Consider the following 17909-nt stretch of genomic DNA (forward strand, 5'->3'; position numbering starts at 1 on the left):
AGAGGGAAAGAGGGAGAAAACAACCCCTCCCACCCCCCACCACCCTGGCCCCGCAGCTCGCCGCGCCGGCCGTCGTTGCCTTTGCCGGCGCACTGCCGTACGCCGAGCTCTCCGAGCCGACGGGCTGTCCCTCCTACTCGGAGCACCCGCTCGCCACGTACGTCGGCCGCGGCATCCCCACCGCGCTCCTCCTGCCGGCCGGCCGCTACTTGCTGCGCGGCCGCGGAGGCGAGACGTGGAGCCGCAAGCTCGCGCCTCCCGCGGCGTGCGACGCGGTGTGGCGCGCCGCCAGGCCATTCGCGCTCACCTGCGGCGGGCAGCTCTCCTCTGGCGACGTCGCGGCGCTCACCCGCGGCTACAACGAGTTGATGGCGCACGATGACGCGGCGCGAGACTTCCGCAGCCGGCCGCGCGTGCCGGAGTGGGTCAGCGGCGGCGCGGGCCGCACCACGCCGCCTCCGCTGGTCGACATGGACGGCGACGGCCGCGCCGACCTCGTGCTCCGCTTCTCGCTGCCCGAGGGCGCGTCGCTCTTCCAGATCGACTCGTGCGGCTCCGAGCAGGACATGCGCCTCCGCCTCTACCGCGGCTGCCCGTGGGGCGCAGGCCAGCCGGCGGGCGAGCCCCTGTCGCCCCTGCTCGCCGACGGCGACTCGGCCACCCTCAAGGCATGCCGCGACCCGCTGGCCGCTGCGGCGGGTGCGGGCGGCGGCGGCGGCGGCGGGCGGCGCCTCGCCGGGCTGGACGGGTTCCTCTCTTCGGCCGCGCTGAACGGGAGCGAGCCGCTCGCGCCGGGCGACTATTGGCTGGTGCTCGACAGCGACGCCGAGGAGGCGGGCTTCGACGGCCAGTGGCAGCTGCGCGCGCAGTGCGCCTCGTCGGACGGCGAGCCGCTCACTTCGCCGACGCCCGCCGGCGCGCTCTCCGCGCGCGGCCTGCCGGTAGCCTCTCCGTGCGACTTGCCCGAGGGCGGCGGCTGCACGGCGTGCACCGGCCTCGACCGGTGCGGCTGGTGCGCCGACGCCGACGGGTACGGCGGGGCTTGCGTGGTTGGCGTCGTCGATGGGCCGCTCCTCGCCGCGTGCGGCGGGGATCGCGTGTGGCAGCCCTTTGAGGATAGCTGCGGCGTGCCGCCCAGCCCGAGCCCGTGGCCCGAGGATCAGGAAGTGTCGCCTTGGGCGTGGCGGAGCGCTAGCGAACCCGCGCCAGTCGCCGCCAACGGCTCCGCCGGCGCCGCCCCGTGGGCCGCCGGCCTCGCTGCCTTCGCCGCGCTCGCGCTTGCGCGGCGCCAAAGGCGCCGCGGCACCGCGCGCCCGATGGTCTGAGTGCTGAGAGGGTCTGGCTCGTTCCGCGCTGCACTGGCGAGATGAGCCCCGCTTCGGTCTTGACCGGGCGGTTTTGTCAAGGTATGGGTGTGTCGGCGTTTGCTGTTTTGCGCGCGCTTTTGCGGGGAGCGGCAACGGTGTGGATGATACTGTGTGTGGCTGGGTCCTTGGAGCCCTCCTGATAATGTGTGTATTAGAATTCTTTTGGCCCCTAAAAGAAAGAAAACCGAATTTGATTCCTAAAAGAAAGAAAACTGGATGTTAGAATTCTTTTTCCGGCGGGGAAATTCTTTTTCTTGTGTGCCTGTGATAGTACTAGCACGCGCCAGTTCGCACCTCTGCGAACGCGGCAAATTCTTTTTCTTCGGGCTCATTTGTCATTCACTCGCTTGATGCGCACGATGGCATTTCTGCTCGCCGCCTCCGCCACTGCGCTCGTGCTTTCGAAGCCTCCGCCAGGCGCTGCGATCGTGCTTGGAGCTGCGCCACTTCGTGTGCCGGCCGGGCGCCCGGTGCAGATGGGGCTGCTCGGCCGCGTCAAGAAGATCTTCGCCCGGCCCGAAGCTGGTTCAACCACGGCCGTGGATGTGACACCGGCCGCGTCTTCAGTCGCGGATGAGATTGCGAAACTCACATCCGTCACCAAGGCTGGCGCCACACAGTACCCGACCGCGGCTGACATTGAGGAGTACTGCCGCGACCCCGAGTCATCTGGCTGCGACATTGAGATGTGCTCTCCTTACGCCAGCCCGCGCCCTCTGCTGTGACATTGAGATGTGCACCCCTTACGCCAGCCCGCGCTCTCTGCTGTGACACTGAGATTGCCACTCCTTGCGCCAGCCCGCGCCCGTCTGTGTGCTGCGTGCCCACGCCGCGCCTTGCGCCTCAGGATCGAGAAGCTTATGGCCGAGGCCGCCAAGCTCAAGGAGGCCCAGGCCAAGGAGACGGCGGGCTACAACCAGATCCAGCTCAACTTCATGAAGCCCAAGCCGCTTCGGTGGAGCCCCGACGAGCAGGCGGTGCCGTCGGCGGAGTGACCCCACACACGGTGGCAGGGGCACGTCAGAGTGCCCCGCTGCATCTGCGTGACAGGGGCCACGCCCGGTGCCCCGTCGCGCCCTCCGCGGCGCAGCGGCAGGGCAGGTCTCGCCCCCCCCGGGCGTGTGGCGATAGCCGCAATGGCCGGCGGCTGTGCTCCGGCCTCTGGCTCTGCCGCTGTACGCGCGACTGTATTTTTGTGGAGAGACCAGAGGTGGTGCGCATGAATTTGGAAGAAAGCAACATTTCGTTACAACCCGCACGTGCCTCCTTTGTTTTGTTTATAAAATGAACTCGGGGACACAGGACGCGGCACAAACGGGGCACAAACGCCAGGCTACAAAAATGTTGTTGCGACAGCGGATCTGAGTTGCCGGGAACGGCAACTGGGGTCCGTTCTGACTAGTACATGTAACACGTTCTGGCCCTCGCCATTCTGATCATTCCTGGAACACCCTCGGACCGACCCAGGTGGCCGGCCGAGTAAAACCCGGGTATACCCGAGAATTCTCAGGTATACCCGAAAAATACCCGGAGCGCGCGCGTCGCTATGGCGCCCTATCCCACAGGCACGTGCGCCAACTGCACCAACCACGGTGTGCTCAAGTATGCGCGCCGCACCATGTGTACCCGCTATATCGAGCGTGACCGCGTCAACTTCGTCGCCAAGTTCGACGTTGACAACGGCGCGGCGACGGACCTCTCACTCGAGTCGTCGATGTACGACGGCTCGCCGTCGGCAGAGTACGAGTTGTGGCTGCTGCTCGAGCCTGTTCTGGCGCCGACGGAGGCGGCGGCCCTGCCAGCGGCGGCCGGCGGCGCGATCGTCGCCGCGTGAAGCGGTCGGACTGGCTGGGGCCGGGCGGTGGGCGGTGGGCTGCCCGGGGGGATGGGCTGTGGCACGGTCCGAGTCGTAGGGCCGGTGCCGCCTGGATGGATGCCGTTCTGATCATTCCTGCGACCTTTGTAGTCTTCCGTCCGAGGTCGGGCTGAGGGAGGACTGATGAGCCGCGTCACTGTCCCTGTGCCTATCTGCTGCTAGTACCGAGAGAGAGGCTCTGGGAGGCGGGCCCAGCGGCCGGTGTTCTGAACGTTCTGAGAACGCATTCCCAGCCTTGCCATTCTGATCATTCCCCTTACCTCGGCAACTCAGCGAGCGGATGACAGGGTGAGGGAAGTGGGTCGACGCACCCCCGGAAGACTGGGCGGAGCAGAGAGGTCCCAGGAGCAGAAAGAAAGAAAGAAAGAAAACAGACAACCCAAGGGAGGGATGGGAGGACGGCACGCCGCCACCACACAGGGATTTTAAGGTGTTGGTAGCGAAGTGTTTCTTTTCTGCTCGTAGCCAGACGATGGGTGCCACTAGCGAGGACGAGGGCTCCACGGGCGACGCCCTCGACATCGTTCTCTACCTCTTCGTCCTCGGTCCCGCCGTGGAGTGGTGCCTCAAGTCGCCCCGCGTCAACAGAGGCCGTCCCGGGTCGTGGCGCGGCGTCTCGCTCGCGGTGCTGCTGCTCGCGCTCGTGGCGGCGGGCAAGATGGCGTGGGAGTCTGGCACGCGGGAGCCGAACCACTTCGAGACGCTCGGGGTGCGCGTGGACGCGGGGACCGCCGAGATCAAGCGGGCGTACAAGACCGAGAGCCTCAAATACCATCCCGACAAGACAGACGACCCGGCAGCGCCGGCCATCTTCATGCGGATGCAGCGCGCGTACGAGACGCTCAAGGACCCGAGCTCGCGCGACGCGTACAACCGGTTCGGCGGCAAGAGCGGCGACGACGAGAGCGGCGGGATGACGGGTGCGGCGATGTTTTACGCCATCTGGCTCGTGCTCGGCTACTTGCTCACGATGGGGCGCGCCTCGGAGGACGCGCGGACGTGGGCCTTCTCTGGCCTGCTCGCCCTGGCCGTGGTGGAGTACCAGACGCGGGTCCTAAAATACGACTACCTCGCCATGGCGCGCACTCCCCGCTACTCCCGCCACTCCGCCGACACTCCGCCGACACTGCGCCGACACGCATGCGAGCGGCGCCCACTATGTTTGTGCGGCGTTGTGGTGCGGGCGCCGGGCACAGCTCGGGGGGGGGGCGGGCCTTGCGGGCGTGCACGGGCGGGCCGAGGCTCGCGGGCGCGTCCTCACGCTCTCCGCCCGGCCCGCAGGTGCTCCCGCACACGACCGTGCACGAGAAGCTCGAGCTGCTGCACCGGCTCTTCCCGCCCTTTCTGCACGGCTCGAGGATGATCTCGCAGGTCGTGTTTCGCGACATCGGTGCCTGTCTCCGCCGCGGGTGGGCGCCGCCCCCGCGCGGGGCCGAGGGCTGAGCCGGGGCTCGCGCCGCCTGTTAGGCGTCTACAACAAGATGCTTGTGGAGCAGATGCACGTGAAGGCGCCGCGGGGGGAGGGGCGGGGGGGAAGTTGCGTGGCGCTTGGGCGTGGGAGGAGCGGGACGCCCAACGGCACAGAAAGGGGGGAGCGAGGCGGAGGAGACGGCGCGCACGGCGCGAGAGGGCTCTCTGGCGAGGGGGGTCCGAGAGGCGGCGGAAGTGAAGCGGGGAGGCCGCGCGCTGCCGACGGCGATCGCTCCGACTCTCCTCTGGTCCTTTGGCGGTGGCTCACTCGCCCCGCCACCTCCCCACACCAGGTGGACGAGCTCGGGAAGCTCGCCTACGCGACCCAGCGCGAGATTGCCAAGCAGGGGATCGCGCGGCCGTCGGGTGTTGCCGCGCCGCTGGCCGCCGCTGCAGACGGCTTCGCCAAGCTGGGGGGGGAGAAGGCTGCCGACGCGGCGGTCGGCGCCGCGGCGCCCAGTGTTGCGCGAGCGTCCTCGGGCGCGGCGGTCGCCGGGGCGGGGGCCGAGAGCGCGGCGGACCAGGAGGCGGCGGCCAAGCAGGCGGCGGCGAGGGAGGCGGCGGCGGCGAGCCAGCAAAACAACCGGATGACGAACCTCATCCTCTTCTTCCTGGTGTACGCGGGGTTCAAATACGTAATGGACAAGGACTAGGGACGTGCCCCCGCGGAGAACGTCGTACGTTGGCCCGGCGGCGGCCGAGGAGGAGCGCTGTGAGTTGGTTGAGAGGCAAAGCTTGAGAGACGAGCGAGGCCAGCGAGGCGGGAACGAGCGCCGGTGCGGGGAGCGCGGCGCCGGCACTGGTGCGCATGCCGCATGGATACTTCCAGTTGTGAGAGAGTGCAGAGAGTATAATAGAAGCAAGTTCGAAGGTCCGACCCGCAAGGTCGCCCCCGGTCTCACTGACTCGCTCTACGGCTCTAGACACTACGCGTGGCTGGGTTCACAGCGATTGTATAGGAAAATGACGGGAAAGCGACACAGTCCATGTGGGACGCGTCGAGTATCGACCTCTACTGCTTACCCAACCTTCGAGTGTATCCTGGCTGTGGTCCCACACCCACTGGTGTCCATCTCAGAGACCGCAGGAGGTCATGAGGGTCGATGGGAGTGCCAACCCCACAATGCCTAAAAACCCAGCCCAGTAGAGGCGCGCTAGACCTACCGTAGACCCTAGGTCGTAGGTGCTTGCACTCTTTGAATGCCGTGGGGCTCCTGCCCGTGTCCGGGCGTGGAGATGCGAGGGTCGCCCCCCCTTGCCCCACCACTTTGTGTGTGTGGAGACGTTTACCTTACCTTACCTTACCTTAGAGCCGAAAGCCTGTGCCGGGCGTATACAGTAAAAAAAACTGGTAACTCGTGCACAGCGCGCGTCCCCATCCGCATGTGGGCCATGGGGGGCGAGTCTCGCTCGTGAGACGTGACTCGTCGCGCGTCGCGTCTGACGAGTGACGACCTCTCCGTCGAGGCACCGACGAGGGCTCACAGCTCTCCGCGACTTTTTTGCCTTCTCGCTCTCTCGCCGACGGAGAGAGATAGAGACAGAGAGCCCGCCCCGTCGGCCCGTGACCGCCGTGAGCAGGCGCGTGATTGGCCCAGGCCCCAATTTCATCGAATTTATTTCAAAATCTGCAGCCGCGGAGCGCGCGCGCTCCTTCTCTGGTAGGACGGGAACGAGATGATAGTAGAGAGTAGAAGAAAGCAAAGAGGAGCCCTGCGCACGCACGACTCCGCAGGAGAAGCCCCTCCCCAGACAAAACACAAGGGAGAGGTGGGTGGGTCACAGAAAACTGCGGCCGCCAGCGACTGAGCGTCTCGCTGGCGGACGGGGAGAGGAACACAAAGGAACGTCTGGACGTCCATCCAATGGGATGAGAGTACTGGAGACCTGAGGTCGAATCTGCCGATTCCACAGCCGCCCACAGGAGCGCCGCCTCAACACGGGGTCTCGGCTCTATCGAGCCATGCTAGCTCCAGCCGCAGCCCCACCCGGCCGCCCGAGGGTGTTCCCGCAGGCAGAGAAGACCAATCCTGGGGGAAGTAACCTTCTCTGGTAGGACGGGAACGAGATGATAGTAGGGAGTAGAAGAAAGCAAAGAGGAGCCCTGCGCACGCACGTGGACGACTCCGCAGGAGAAGCCCCTCCCGCCCGTGCTTGCGCAGCGCAGCCTCCTCCTCCCTACTCGCAAGCCGGGTAGCCCGCGGGTGATTATGATGGGTTCCACCCTGCGGTGATTATGAGCGGTGATTATGATGGGTTCCACCCTGCGGTGATTATGATGGGTTCCACCCTGCGGTGATTATGATGGGTTCCACCCTGCGGTGATTATGATGGGTTCCACCCTGCGGTGATTATGATGGGTTCCACCCCCTGCAGCGCGCCTTATGCGGTAAGTTGTCGCGAAGGCAGCGGCCGCAGTTGGTTGAGCGGGACGCGCGCGTCCTCGTATGGTCGGCCATCGCGCGTCGTGGCAATCGTGAACCGTACGATTGCGGTGTGCTTGGAGCATCGCAACACGGTCGCTGCCCAGCCGGCTCCACCGAACTCCTTGCATGCGTACTGCGGCCAGAGGGCGCTTGCGACGAGGGCCGGTCGCCCCGTGGCGTTTTCGGCGGTGATCGGTCGGGCGTCGATGGACGCGCTTGGCGCTGCTTCGCGAGAGGAACACAAGGGGACGTCCGGACGTCCATCCACTGGGATGAGAGTACTGGAGACCTGAGGTCGAATCTGCGGCGGGGTGGCGGTCAAGCACGCGACGGGGTGGATCTGGTGCGTCTAGTATCACTGGTGGGCTGGGTGTGCAGCAGCAGCACTCAAAAAGAGGCAAAAAAAGCGGCTGCTGTTTTGAGTGTCAGCTCTCTCGACGCACCGTCCTCGGGCCCCTCGAAAAGCTGGCTGGTGGTCGCGCGGGGCGCGTCGCGGCGCGACTCCGACTGATCGGGCACCTCGGCTGGGTCCATCCAGGCGCCGACAGCCCTCCACTGTGCGTGCGGCCGTATGCGGGTTGCTTGCTGTGCTGCTGACTCTGGGGAAGCTCGGAGCGGCAGCAACAGCGCTCACCGCCGGTCAGCCCGCCGCAATCGTAGCGGCTGCGCCCGCTCGATGGCGGATTGTCGCGCCGACCTCGCCGCGAGGCGAGGTAACGGGTCCAGGCCCGAACGGGCTCCCCGCCGAATTCTTTAAGCGATTTGAAGCCCTGCTCGCCAAGCCGCTTCACCGAGTTTTTCTCGAAGTGGCTGAGCGAGGCTGGCAGGAAGAGTCCACCCGAAGAGGGGGGCTAGGGGGCCAAATCCACGGCCACAACCCCCTAGAGGCAATGGAGCTGAGAGAAGGCGCTCGACTGCAAGGGTAGCAGAGCGCCACTCCTACGCCCACGCCCCCTCAAAGACGGCAGAAACAGTCACACGCAATTAGTACATGGCCCAGCTCGCGCCATCGCCCACACTCGAGCTTTGCAGCGCGCGGGCTCACACTCTACTATAGGCCCCCTCGACGCCCACTTCGAGCTATACTCAGCTAAGGGCCGCACTTGACGCTGTCAGCAGCGCGCGGCGAAGCAGTTTGGCGCTTGTGGTGAATCAAATGGGAATCTAGCCCAAGGTCGGAGAGTCGTGTCATAGGAGAGGAGAGAGTGTGGAGATGTTTTGTGCGGGATCAGGCCCGAGTCCCTAGTGTCGCCGGAGCAGTAGCTACCTTTTTCGTAACAGGAACAGTTTTTGTTTTCGGCTGGGTCCATCGGCACGAGGCCTGCGCCGTCGGGCAGCCCCGCGAGCGCATATGGGCGGCCGGCGCGAGCGGCCCAGATCGGCGCTGGGTTGGTACTGACGTATGAAAAGACGTGGCGCCCCAGAGGCGAGAGGGGGGGTCCGAATAAGATACATCATAGAACGAGGGCCCGCTGCTTTGACAAAACTGATAAGGAGAAACAAGGCAAAAAAAGAGCTCCACGCCCTCCATCCCCCCCCCCCCCCCCCGCCGCAAGCCGATGTAGCCGAGAGGCAGAGGCTTGCAGCTCGCACTCACGGTTCACCCTCTCACTGCCCCGGCGCCCACACCTCGATCTTCTTGGGCAGCAGCTGGTTCGACACGTCCTCTCCGTGGCCTAGGTGGGCGTGGTCGCCCTTGCCCCAGGTAAAGACGGCGCCGTCGGCGGTGAGGGCGAGGCTGTGGTTGGCTCCAGTCGACACAGCGACGACGCGCTGGCCGGCCAACGCCTCGATCTTCTTGGGCAGCGGCTGTTCCTCCTCGTCGCCGTGGCCCAGCTTGCCTCCCGCTCCATTGCCCCAGCTCCAGACACTGCCGTCGGCGGTGAGGGCGAGGCTATGACGTCCAGCCGACACAGCGATGACGCGCTGGCCAGCAAAGGCCCCGACCTTCTTGGGCTGCCTCCCGTGGCCCAACCGCCCATCGCGTCCACCGCCCCAGCTCCAGAAGCTGCCGTCGGCGGTGATGGCGAGACTGTGACTCCCTCCAGCCGACACAGCGACGACGCGCTGGCCAGCAAAGGCCTCGACCGCCTTCGGCAGCAGCTGGTTCGACACGTCGCCGTGGCCCAACTGGCCATTGTATCCATAGCCCCAGCTCCAGGCGGAGCCGTCGGCGGTGATGGCGAGACTGTGGCCGCCTCCAGCCGACACAGCGACGACGCGCTGGCCAGCGAAGGCCTCGACCTTCTTGGGCAGCAGCTGGTGCTGCTCGTCGCCGTGGCCCAGCTGGCCGAAGAGACCGTAGCCCCAGCTCCAGACGGCGCCGTCGCTTGTAATGACGAGGCTGTACTGGCCTCCACCCGACACGGCGACGACGCGCCGCCCCGCCAAGGCCTCGACCTTCTTGGGCAGCAGCTGGTCCTGCTCGTCGCCGTGGCCCAACTGGCCGTCGTCTCCACGGCCCCAGCTCCAGACACTGCCGCCGGCGGTGAGGGCGAGGCTGTGGTTGGTTGTTGCAGACACGCTCATGGCGCGCTCTCCCGGCATCGAGGGGAGGCGGGTCGGCGTGTTGAGCCGCGTCGCGCCCTCGCCGTGCCCGAGCAGGGCTGGAGTCCACTCCGGCGCAGAGCCGCACGATGAGAGCCGCCCCTCGCCGTCGATGAAAACGCTGTGCCGTTCGCCTCCCGACGCCCTCGCCGGCGGGTTGGACTCGCACAGCAGCGCCGAGTAGCACAGCCACCGCACGGCGCAACTCTCGCCCTCTGGCTGCGCCGGCAGCTCGAAGCCGCGCTCTCGCGCCCACAAGCGGATGCACTCCAGCGCGAGTGAGGCGTGAAAGAGGACCGAGACGGCCGCGACGCGAGCGATGTCGGCGGGGTCGCAGCGAGAGACGACGCGCACGAGGAGGTCCGTGGGGAGGTCGAGGAGGCGGGTGGGCGGCGGCGTGTCTGGTGAGGGAGCTGGGGCGGCCGCGGGCAAGGACATGTACATGTGTGTGGCGCAAGCGAGCGATACACTGGGGTGCGAGTTAATGCGCGGTTGGGGGGGTCTGAAAAGGGGAGTTCCCTCCTGAGAGAGAGAGAGAGAGAGAGAAAAAAAAACCCGCCAATGGCAGTTATCCGTTAGTGCGGACGTCGCCGCGGCTCGCCTCTGCCGCGGCGGCTGCTGCGCGCACGCGGCGGCGCCGCTCTCTCGCGAGACGGCTGGTGACGCGGCTCGCGGCCGACGTACGCTGCGCTCGTCGGACCGCCCGCGGCGTGGCGTGCGCGGCGCTGCGCGCCGCTCTGCGAGCGCTTGTGCGCTGCTGTCACACTGCACTGTCTCTCTGGTGCTGCTGGTGGTGGTGATGTTGCTGATGCTGGTGCATATGCTGCTGCTGGCGCGGCGCGGCTCTGCGACTCGGCTCGAGACGCGCGTCGGGAGCAGCTGACACGGCGGCGTCGGGCAGGTTGCGCCTCTCTCTGGTGCTGGTGGTGCTGGTGGTGCTGGTGGTGCTGGTGCTGATGCTGCTGCTGATGCGGCGCGGCTCTCCGACTGGACTCGAGGCGCGTGTAGCGGCAATCTGACGCGGCGGGCGGCGTCGCGGGCGGCAGCGGTGGCGGCGTCGATGGTGGAGGTGGAGGCTGGTGGCTGTGGTGGACTTTGAGTTTATTTCATGATGGACTACGACATCTGGGGGGTCAACCGGGAGGCAGGGGGTTCGACCTGGCGACGGAGGACCGTGGGCCATCGCGGGGACTGCTGCGTACGGAGGACGCGGCAGGCAGATCCGGATGGTCTCACCCGGTGGGAGGCACCGAGGCGTCTGGGACGCTCCACTCTACCTTAAGCTCCTGAGGGGCGCGTGGTTTTAACCACGTAGTACGACTACAGCCCACCACAGACACCCTCCCTCTCCACACGTGTGCACACACCCTCACCCTCTCCCCTCTCCTCTCTCTCTCTCTCCTCTCTCTCCTCTCCTTGTCTGTGCTGTCTGCCTGACTCAGGCACTAATTCTGCCGATGCGTGATTGTGTGTGGGCTGCTCCGAGGGGGCCCTGTGCGATCCGATGGGTAGGGGGTCTGTGCCCGGGCGGTGTCCGGTGCGGAGTCTCTCTCTGATCCCACCTGTGGTGTTGGGTGTGAGGTCGTGGAAGCTTCGATCCCAAGGGGGGGAGCCGAGCCCACTCATAACCAACTCTCAGGGGCAGTAGGTGGGCGAGCCTCGAGCGCGCTCATCTCGATCGTCAAGGCGTCGCTACGCGCGGTCTTCCGCGGGGGGAGCTTCGTCGACGGGTGCGGGAGCGCGGCGCAGCCAGTGCCGTGGCGATGCCTCCGGCTGTTTGTGGCGGGCGGCTTGCTGCTCGCTGCATGGCGAAAAACTCGTCTCGCCACACGCCAAGGGCTTATGCTCTGGCGAGACGTGAGGCGCATGCGCCCAGGATGGGAGGGGGCATGCGTAACGACACTGCTAGAGATGCCTTTTGGGGCCCAGAGATAAAACTTCTGTGATGCCATGCGTGACCTAGTAGTGTCCCCAGCTATGGGCGTGTCCACGTTGGAGCCAGGTGTGGTGTGGGCGCGAGAATAGCTCCGCCGTTCATGGAGGCAACCGATGCGAGTCGACTGGTGTGTGTCGTCGTGGTTTCGTATCAAGAATTCTCTCTCTTCTCTCTTCCCTCCTCTCTCCCCACCCCGAGGACCTCTGCCCAAGCTGATGGTGCCCAGCCCAGAGGGCCCCAGGGGCTATAGAGTCACACCTAGGAGAGGGGGTAGCTCACACCTTGTGGGCCGCACTGAACCTTCTCCCACGTGCCCTTCGATCCGCCCACGGCTGCTCACGGGATGACCCCGCGCGGGCGGTGGGAGGAGCCATTTCGGAAGCGGAGGCAACTGAGGGCAAAGCCATGCCCTCTCACCGCTCGCGGTCGCAAGTCCACTTCACATGGCTGACCGCGTCACCCGACAAAGATCCCCGATGTGTCCTGCCGTGAAGAGTCCACTCCACCGCACCGGCTGCCCCTCATAGCCTGCCGACGCGTCGTCGGGAACTCGAGCGGAGTCGACGCTTACGACGCGCTCGCCGCCCAGCGTGGAGGGGAGACAGATCGGCCATGATGGTGGAGGACTACGACGAGAGAGAGCGGTTTGATCGCGTTTTGCATGAGCTCGACGAGACCAGGTGGAGTCGCTTCTCGCAGCATCTCACGCGCCGCTCCAGCAAAGACGCATTCGCCTGCGTGATGGATGAGCTCGAACGCGCATCAGCGGCCGATGCGTCCGCCTGGCCAAAGTATCGGGGATGCGGCTTCTCTTCGCACGCCGAGGCGAAGGCGAGCGCGCTGCCGCCGCCCCGATTTGGCTTCGATACCAAGGTTCGCATCAAAAAGAAATGGTTCAGCTCCGACTTCAATGTGGACAACTTGACCGTCGAGTTTGACGAGGATGGTGAGCCGAAGCCAGTTCGGTGGATGCTGATGGACGCGGTGGGAAAGAAGGGTGACACAACGCACGACTACTATCTCAAGTACCGAGCGATCGGCGACGACGCGAGCACGGTCCTTGGCTGCGCCAACCTCCAGCACCATCACGACTATATGTGGTTCAACGTCACCTACTCGCATCAGCACCGCGGCCACAGACCCCCAACTTTCGATCAGAGGCACCGTCGCTGGGAGGACCTCAAGGTGAATGCCGACTTTGTCGTCGCGCGCAGGGTGCGCTTCTACGAGGACCACGAGCAGCAAAGCCTGACGGGGCGGCTGGAAGTGGTTGGCCGTGGCCACTACACCCGGCATCTCCACACCGAGCGGTATCAACAGCGGCGCGAACGCCACACCGAGGAGAACGGGCACAAGCGCGTGGACGTGTACTGGACGCCAGAGTCTCGCACGCACGGCTTCACGCGCTGCAACCTCAAGGCCTTCGTCTACAAGCTGAGCATATACGGGACAGACTTCAACATAGCCTTTGACGAGAAGGCGTCGGGCAAGTGGTACAAGTCCAACAAGATGATCTTCAAGGCAAGCCACGCGAGCAGCGGCGCGCCTCTCTTCATGGCCACCAGCGATGGCGAGAAGAAGACCACAATCCAGACCTACAGCCACGGCGACCCAGTCAGCAGCATCCTCGCTGCTTTCTGTGTCAGTATCCGCCTCGACCCCAAGGAGCTGCACTCCACCTGCAAGTCGTATTGTAAGAAGCACATCTCCCTCCACGCGCCGACCGGCATCCGGGGCGGATTCGGGATGAACGACGTCGAATATGAGCAGCGCTTCATAGTGCCAGGGCGAGCCAGCGTTAGCGTCGCGCCGATGCCGCCTGTTGGTCACGCATACGGAGTGCCCGTGGCAGAGGCGCCGCCGCCGCCACCGCCGCTGGTGGTAGCCGAGCCGGTGGTGGCAGCCGAGCCGATGGTTGGCGGCATGGTGACGCCGTTCACGGTCATGCCGGGCGAGGCAGTCGCCTTCGAGCCGATCGTTGTGGACGCCATTGTGCTGCCTGCCATCACGGACGATGTCGCCGCCGCCCTTACAACCTATGAGGCCAAGGGCGACGGTCAGGGCAAGGCGGTTAGCGTCTCGGCCAGTGACGACGACGGTGATGGCGGCGACGATGACACGGACGGCGTCGGGGCGCGCGGATCGCAAGTTGTCGACAATGGCTCCTCTTCCGAAGACGAGAAGGCCTACTTCACTACGCGGGACTCTTGCTAGGGAGTCATAGAAGGGGGAGCAGTAGAGCGATCTCCGTCTCACCGGGTGGCGTCGTGAGAGCTGCGTACGCGAGTACTAGTATGAACTCTCTCACTATCTCTCTCTCGTGTCTCGACACTCGCGGTGGACGCCCCCCGGCGCTGGGCGCCCCGGCACGCGGCAGTGCCGCGCGCCAGCCCGCCAGCAAAGCCGTAAACACGGCCCTTTGCTACGGTGGAGCTGGAGGCGTGTGACTGTGAGGTGCGTGTGTGTGCTGTATCTGTCCGACACCGTCACCGACAGGCGACACAACACTCAAGTCTCAAAACACGCATGCGCGTAAAAATTTTCAACTGAGTTGTATCTTGTAAAAGCAAAATAGCCTCGGGTCGCTCGTGTCCAGGCCCGCCCGACTGTGCAAGCCGGGAGCTCTCGCTGAAGGCGAGAAAGCGAAAACCCATCACCCCGTTCTCGACGCGGCCTACGGTGAACGCCCTTGTCTCACTCAGGCCTGTCAACTGGGCCGATCGCGCGCGGCGGCCGCTCTCGCCCGCTTGTCCTTGCACACCCTCCACTTCTCGTTGGCCAAATCGAGGTCCTCCTCGTCGCCGTCGTCGTACTTGATGTGCACCCGCACGCCTGCACAGCGGCGGGAATCGAGTAGGCTACCTGGAGGGCGGTGAGTGGGCGCTGCTGGGGCCGGGCAACGGCCGCACCGTCCGACGCGACGCCGCTCAGCCGACCCGCGAACCAAGTCTTGTCGAGCGGCCACCAGACCTCGATTCGCTCGCCCTGCCAGTCAACAGCCGCCAGCGAAGGCGCCTCCCCGGCCGAAGCCTGCGCCGGGGGCGACGGCGCCGCCCGCTGGCGCGGCTGGCGAGCCGCGGCTGCCGGCGGCGCGCCGCTATCCACAGCCTGCCCCTGCGCTGCTTGGCCCTGCCCAGCTGCCTGCCACGCCTGGGCGAGGCGGTGGCCCGGCGTTGGCGGCAGCTGCGCCGGCGCCGGCACCGAGGCGTAGCCCTGCACCATCCCCGCCCCTTGCACCATCCCCGCCCCTTGCACCAGCCCGGGCTGTGCGAACGCCGTCTGCATCGGCTGCGCATACGCGACCGGCTGCGCCAGCCCGGGTTGCACTGGGGTGGCAGCAACGGGCATGCCCATGGGTTGCGCCGCCACCGGCTGTGCTGGCACGGCCTGCGCCGCCACCGGCTGTGCGTTCGGCGCCGCAAAAGGGTGCTGCGGCGCGAGGCCGCCACACACCGGCGCACCGAGAGGCGCGGCATAGACTGCGCCGCCGCACGCCCCTGCGCCGACGGGAATTGGCACCGCGTTCGCCACCGGGAGCCCCGCCCCCAGCCGGCTCATTGCCGCCGCCGCCGCGCCCGCAGCAACAGCCTCCACCGCCGCAGCGGGCGGCGGCGCGAACGGCGTGGGCTCGGCCGGCGGCGGCGGCGGCGCAGCTTGGTGGACGAGCTCGACGACATGCGCCTCTGCGTTCTTCTCGAGCGCGTCGAGGTTATACCCCCCCTCGAGGAGGGAGAGGAGCCGGCCGCCGCAGTGCCGCTTCGCGAGCGCCGCGGCGCGCGCAGTGAGGGCGGTGTAGGTTTCGACCTCGAGCCGGATGAAGCCGGACAGGTCGGGCGCGTCGTCGCGGTGCGCCTGCGGACGCGTCCGAGGCGGGTCCGGAGGCAGGCTCGAGGAGAGGGGCGGGGTCGGCCTCGTCGGCGCGGCGCGCGTCGAAGCCGCACGAGAGGAGGAGCAAGTCGGGGCGGAAGGCGTCGATCGCGGGGACGACGTAGCGGTCGAAGGCGGCGAGGTACTCGTCGGGAGGCGTGCCTGCGGTGCAAGAGGGCCGCGTCTCGAGCATGCGCGTGCGGTCCGGGAGGGCCGCGAGCGACGGCGCCGCACCGCGCGCGAGCGGCACGTTGACCAGCGTCGGCTCGAGCTGGAGTGCCGTCCCCGTCTCCGGGTAAAAGAACTGCTCTGCGCCGTGCAGGGAGGCGTAGAGCACGTTGTCGCAGCCCCACGAGCGCACGATCTCCTCGGTGCCGTTGCCGTGGTGCAAGTCCCAGTCGATGATGGCGACGCGGCGCACCGCGGCGGCATGCTGCAGCAGGGCGTACTTGGCGGCGATGGCCACATTGTTGAGCAGGCAGAAGCCTTGGCCGCACCGGTCCTTGATCAGCGGCGTCGGCGAGCTCGCGCGCTCGGTCGACGCGTCCGACGTTGAGCCGACCGAGCTCTGCTTCTGGAGCGGCGGCTGGAGCGGCGGCTTGAGCGGCGGCGGCTTGGGCGGCTTTGGCTTGCCGAGCTGCTTGCCCTCCTCCTCCTCCTCGAGCCGGCGCGGCGGGTGGTGCGACCTGCGCGCGCGCCCCGCCGGCACAGGCTTGCCGTCGCCGTTGGCGCCGTCCGAGGGCGCGCCGGCCGTCGGGCTCTCCGCCTCCGCCGCGGCCGGCTTCGGGCTCCCCGCCCCCTGGCTCCCCGCCCCCTGGCTCCCCGCCCCCGGGCTCTCTGCGCTCCGCGGCCGGCCGCCGACACGGCGCTTCGGGCTCTCCTCCAGCGGCAGGTCAGCAGCCTCGGTGGAGCCGCGGACGGTGGTGCCGTGGACGCCCGCGTGGTGCCCCGGAGGCCGGACCACGCAGAAGGCGTTCACCGCCTCGCCCTGCACGATCGCGTCCACGCCCTTGCAGCACGCGAGCACCGCGCAGAGCGCCGCGGCCAGCGACGTGTGCGAGGCGTAGGTGTCGCGCGTGATGCCCGAGAGGTTGCGGATGAGCGCCGGCATCGGCGCCTTGCGCTTGGTGTGCGCCGTCGCCATCCGCGCCGCGCGGCGCTCCTCCGACGCCGCCGCCGCCGCGCACGTCGCGCGCAGCTTCTCGAGGTAGACCGCCGAGTGGACCTGCCGCACCGCGGGCAGCACGCGCGCCTCGAGGTAGCAGACAGAGGCCGTCCGCCGCAGCGAGACGCCCACGGCGCTGCGGCGCGCCGCCTTGCCCGACCCGCCCGCTGCCACGTCGGGCGGCGGCATCAGCGCCGTGTCGAGCGGCGAGCTCGAGGCGGCCGCCGGCGCCTCGGTGGGCTTGATGAGCTGCGCCTCGAGCGCCGCGAGCATCTCGGTCGAGGTGGTGAGCTCGAGGAGGCGGAAGCGCGGCACCCCGCCAGGGCGGCTCGACTGGCCCTCCGCCGACGGCTCGCCGCCCAGCAGCAGCGAGCGCAGCCGCTCGAGCACGCGCTGCACTCGGGCCGGCTGCTCAGGGCACATCCGGTGCGTGATGTGCGAGGTGCATTGGGCGTGGGATATGACCCACGTCGCGCAGGAGGGGCCGGCCGCCGCCGCCGAGCCGCCAAACGACGGGTCGCTCGTGGTGCACGTGTCGTCCGGCTTTGGACGCTTGGCGGGCCGGTCCGGCTGCGCCCGCTCGACCTCAGACATGAGGTCGTGCAATGCATCTGGTCCGGTGATGGCCGCCGCCTCGGCGTCGAGCATGGGGCGCGGGGTGGGAGAGGGCGGCTGAGCGGTGCACACTGGACTCGCACAGCGCTGCCAGAGTCGGCTGACGGGGAGGAGAGCACGGAGGAGGAGCCCACCGAGGATAACCCAGGGCGGGCGGCTCTGTGTCCTCTGACTGAGCGCCCCTCGGGGGGGGTACCCGGGTACCCGGTAGCCCGGGGGCGTGGCCGCTGGGTAGCCGGGGATACACATACACTTGGTGCGACCCCAACAATTACGTCCGCCATGAGTGCCAGCGCCAGCTAGTCCCCTTCACCGTTCCGGTCCATGACACGCTCCCATAGATCTATGGCCATGCTGCAGGCAGCTTAACTAGCCCACTAGCCGAAGCCACTGCCCGGCGCCCACCTGCCTAGATCGTGTGCGGCAGTCTCGCGGGCGAAACAGAAATGCGCAGCAGAGGAAGCCAGCACGCATGAGGTCACTCCCTCACGAGCGCGCACGCGATCCGCGCGCCATCAAAGTCGTGCACGATGAAAGCATGGGAGACGGTGGCTTTCGATGCGAGTCCCGTGTGGGCTGTGGCCGCGCCGGATGCCACGGACCCGACAGCGGTGTAAGAGACTTTGGCCCACGGGTCCTC

The 17909-nt window shown here is 67.2% G+C and overlaps 4 protein-coding genes across 4 annotated transcripts in view; 3 read left to right on the forward strand and 1 right to left on the reverse strand.

The window, feature by feature from the left end:
- Positions 1–1551, forward strand: part of EMIHUDRAFT_467542 (hypothetical protein) — a 4755-nt gene extending 3204 nt beyond the window's left edge. The window contains exon 5 of the mRNA XM_005787126.1: positions 57–1551. Within this exon, the coding sequence (XP_005787183.1) occupies positions 57–1325 (1269 nt within the window). The 3' untranslated portion in view covers positions 1326–1551. The remainder of the gene's footprint in view (positions 1–56) is intronic.
- A 158-nt stretch (positions 1552–1709) lies between these two features.
- Positions 1710–2728, forward strand: EMIHUDRAFT_441174 (hypothetical protein). The gene is made up of 3 exons (XM_005787127.1): positions 1710–2055; positions 2215–2644; positions 2710–2728. The coding sequence occupies exons 1-2, from the start codon at positions 1718–1720 to the stop codon at positions 2360–2362; spliced, it is 486 nt and encodes a 161-aa protein (XP_005787184.1). The 5' UTR covers positions 1710–1717; the 3' UTR covers positions 2363–2644; positions 2710–2728.
- Positions 2729–3715: 987 nt separating this feature from the next.
- On the forward strand, positions 3716–5595 carry EMIHUDRAFT_455511 (hypothetical protein; the record flags this gene model as incomplete). The annotated part of the gene is made up of 5 exons (XM_005787128.1): positions 3716–4294; positions 4525–4633; positions 4711–4751; positions 5007–5153; positions 5289–5595. 5 exons carry the CDS (start codon positions 3716–3718, stop codon positions 5364–5366), a joined length of 954 nt encoding a protein of 317 aa, XP_005787185.1. The 3' UTR covers positions 5367–5595.
- Positions 5596–14166: 8571 nt separating this feature from the next.
- On the reverse strand, positions 14167–14970 carry EMIHUDRAFT_363336 (hypothetical protein). Its single transcript, XM_005787129.1, has 3 exons — positions 14532–14970; positions 14384–14454; positions 14167–14296 (listed from the first exon to the last, which is right to left on the reverse strand). The coding sequence occupies exons 1-3, from the start codon at positions 14905–14907 to the stop codon at positions 14276–14278; spliced, it is 468 nt and encodes a 155-aa protein (XP_005787186.1). The 5' UTR covers positions 14908–14970; the 3' UTR covers positions 14167–14275.
- Between the last annotated feature and the right edge of the window lie 2939 nt (positions 14971–17909).

Source organism: Emiliania huxleyi (assembly GCF_000372725.1).
Source record: "Emiliania huxleyi CCMP1516 chromosome Unknown EMIHUscaffold_145, whole genome shotgun sequence".
Taxonomy (NCBI): Eukaryota; Haptophyta; order Isochrysidales; family Noelaerhabdaceae; genus Emiliania; species Emiliania huxleyi.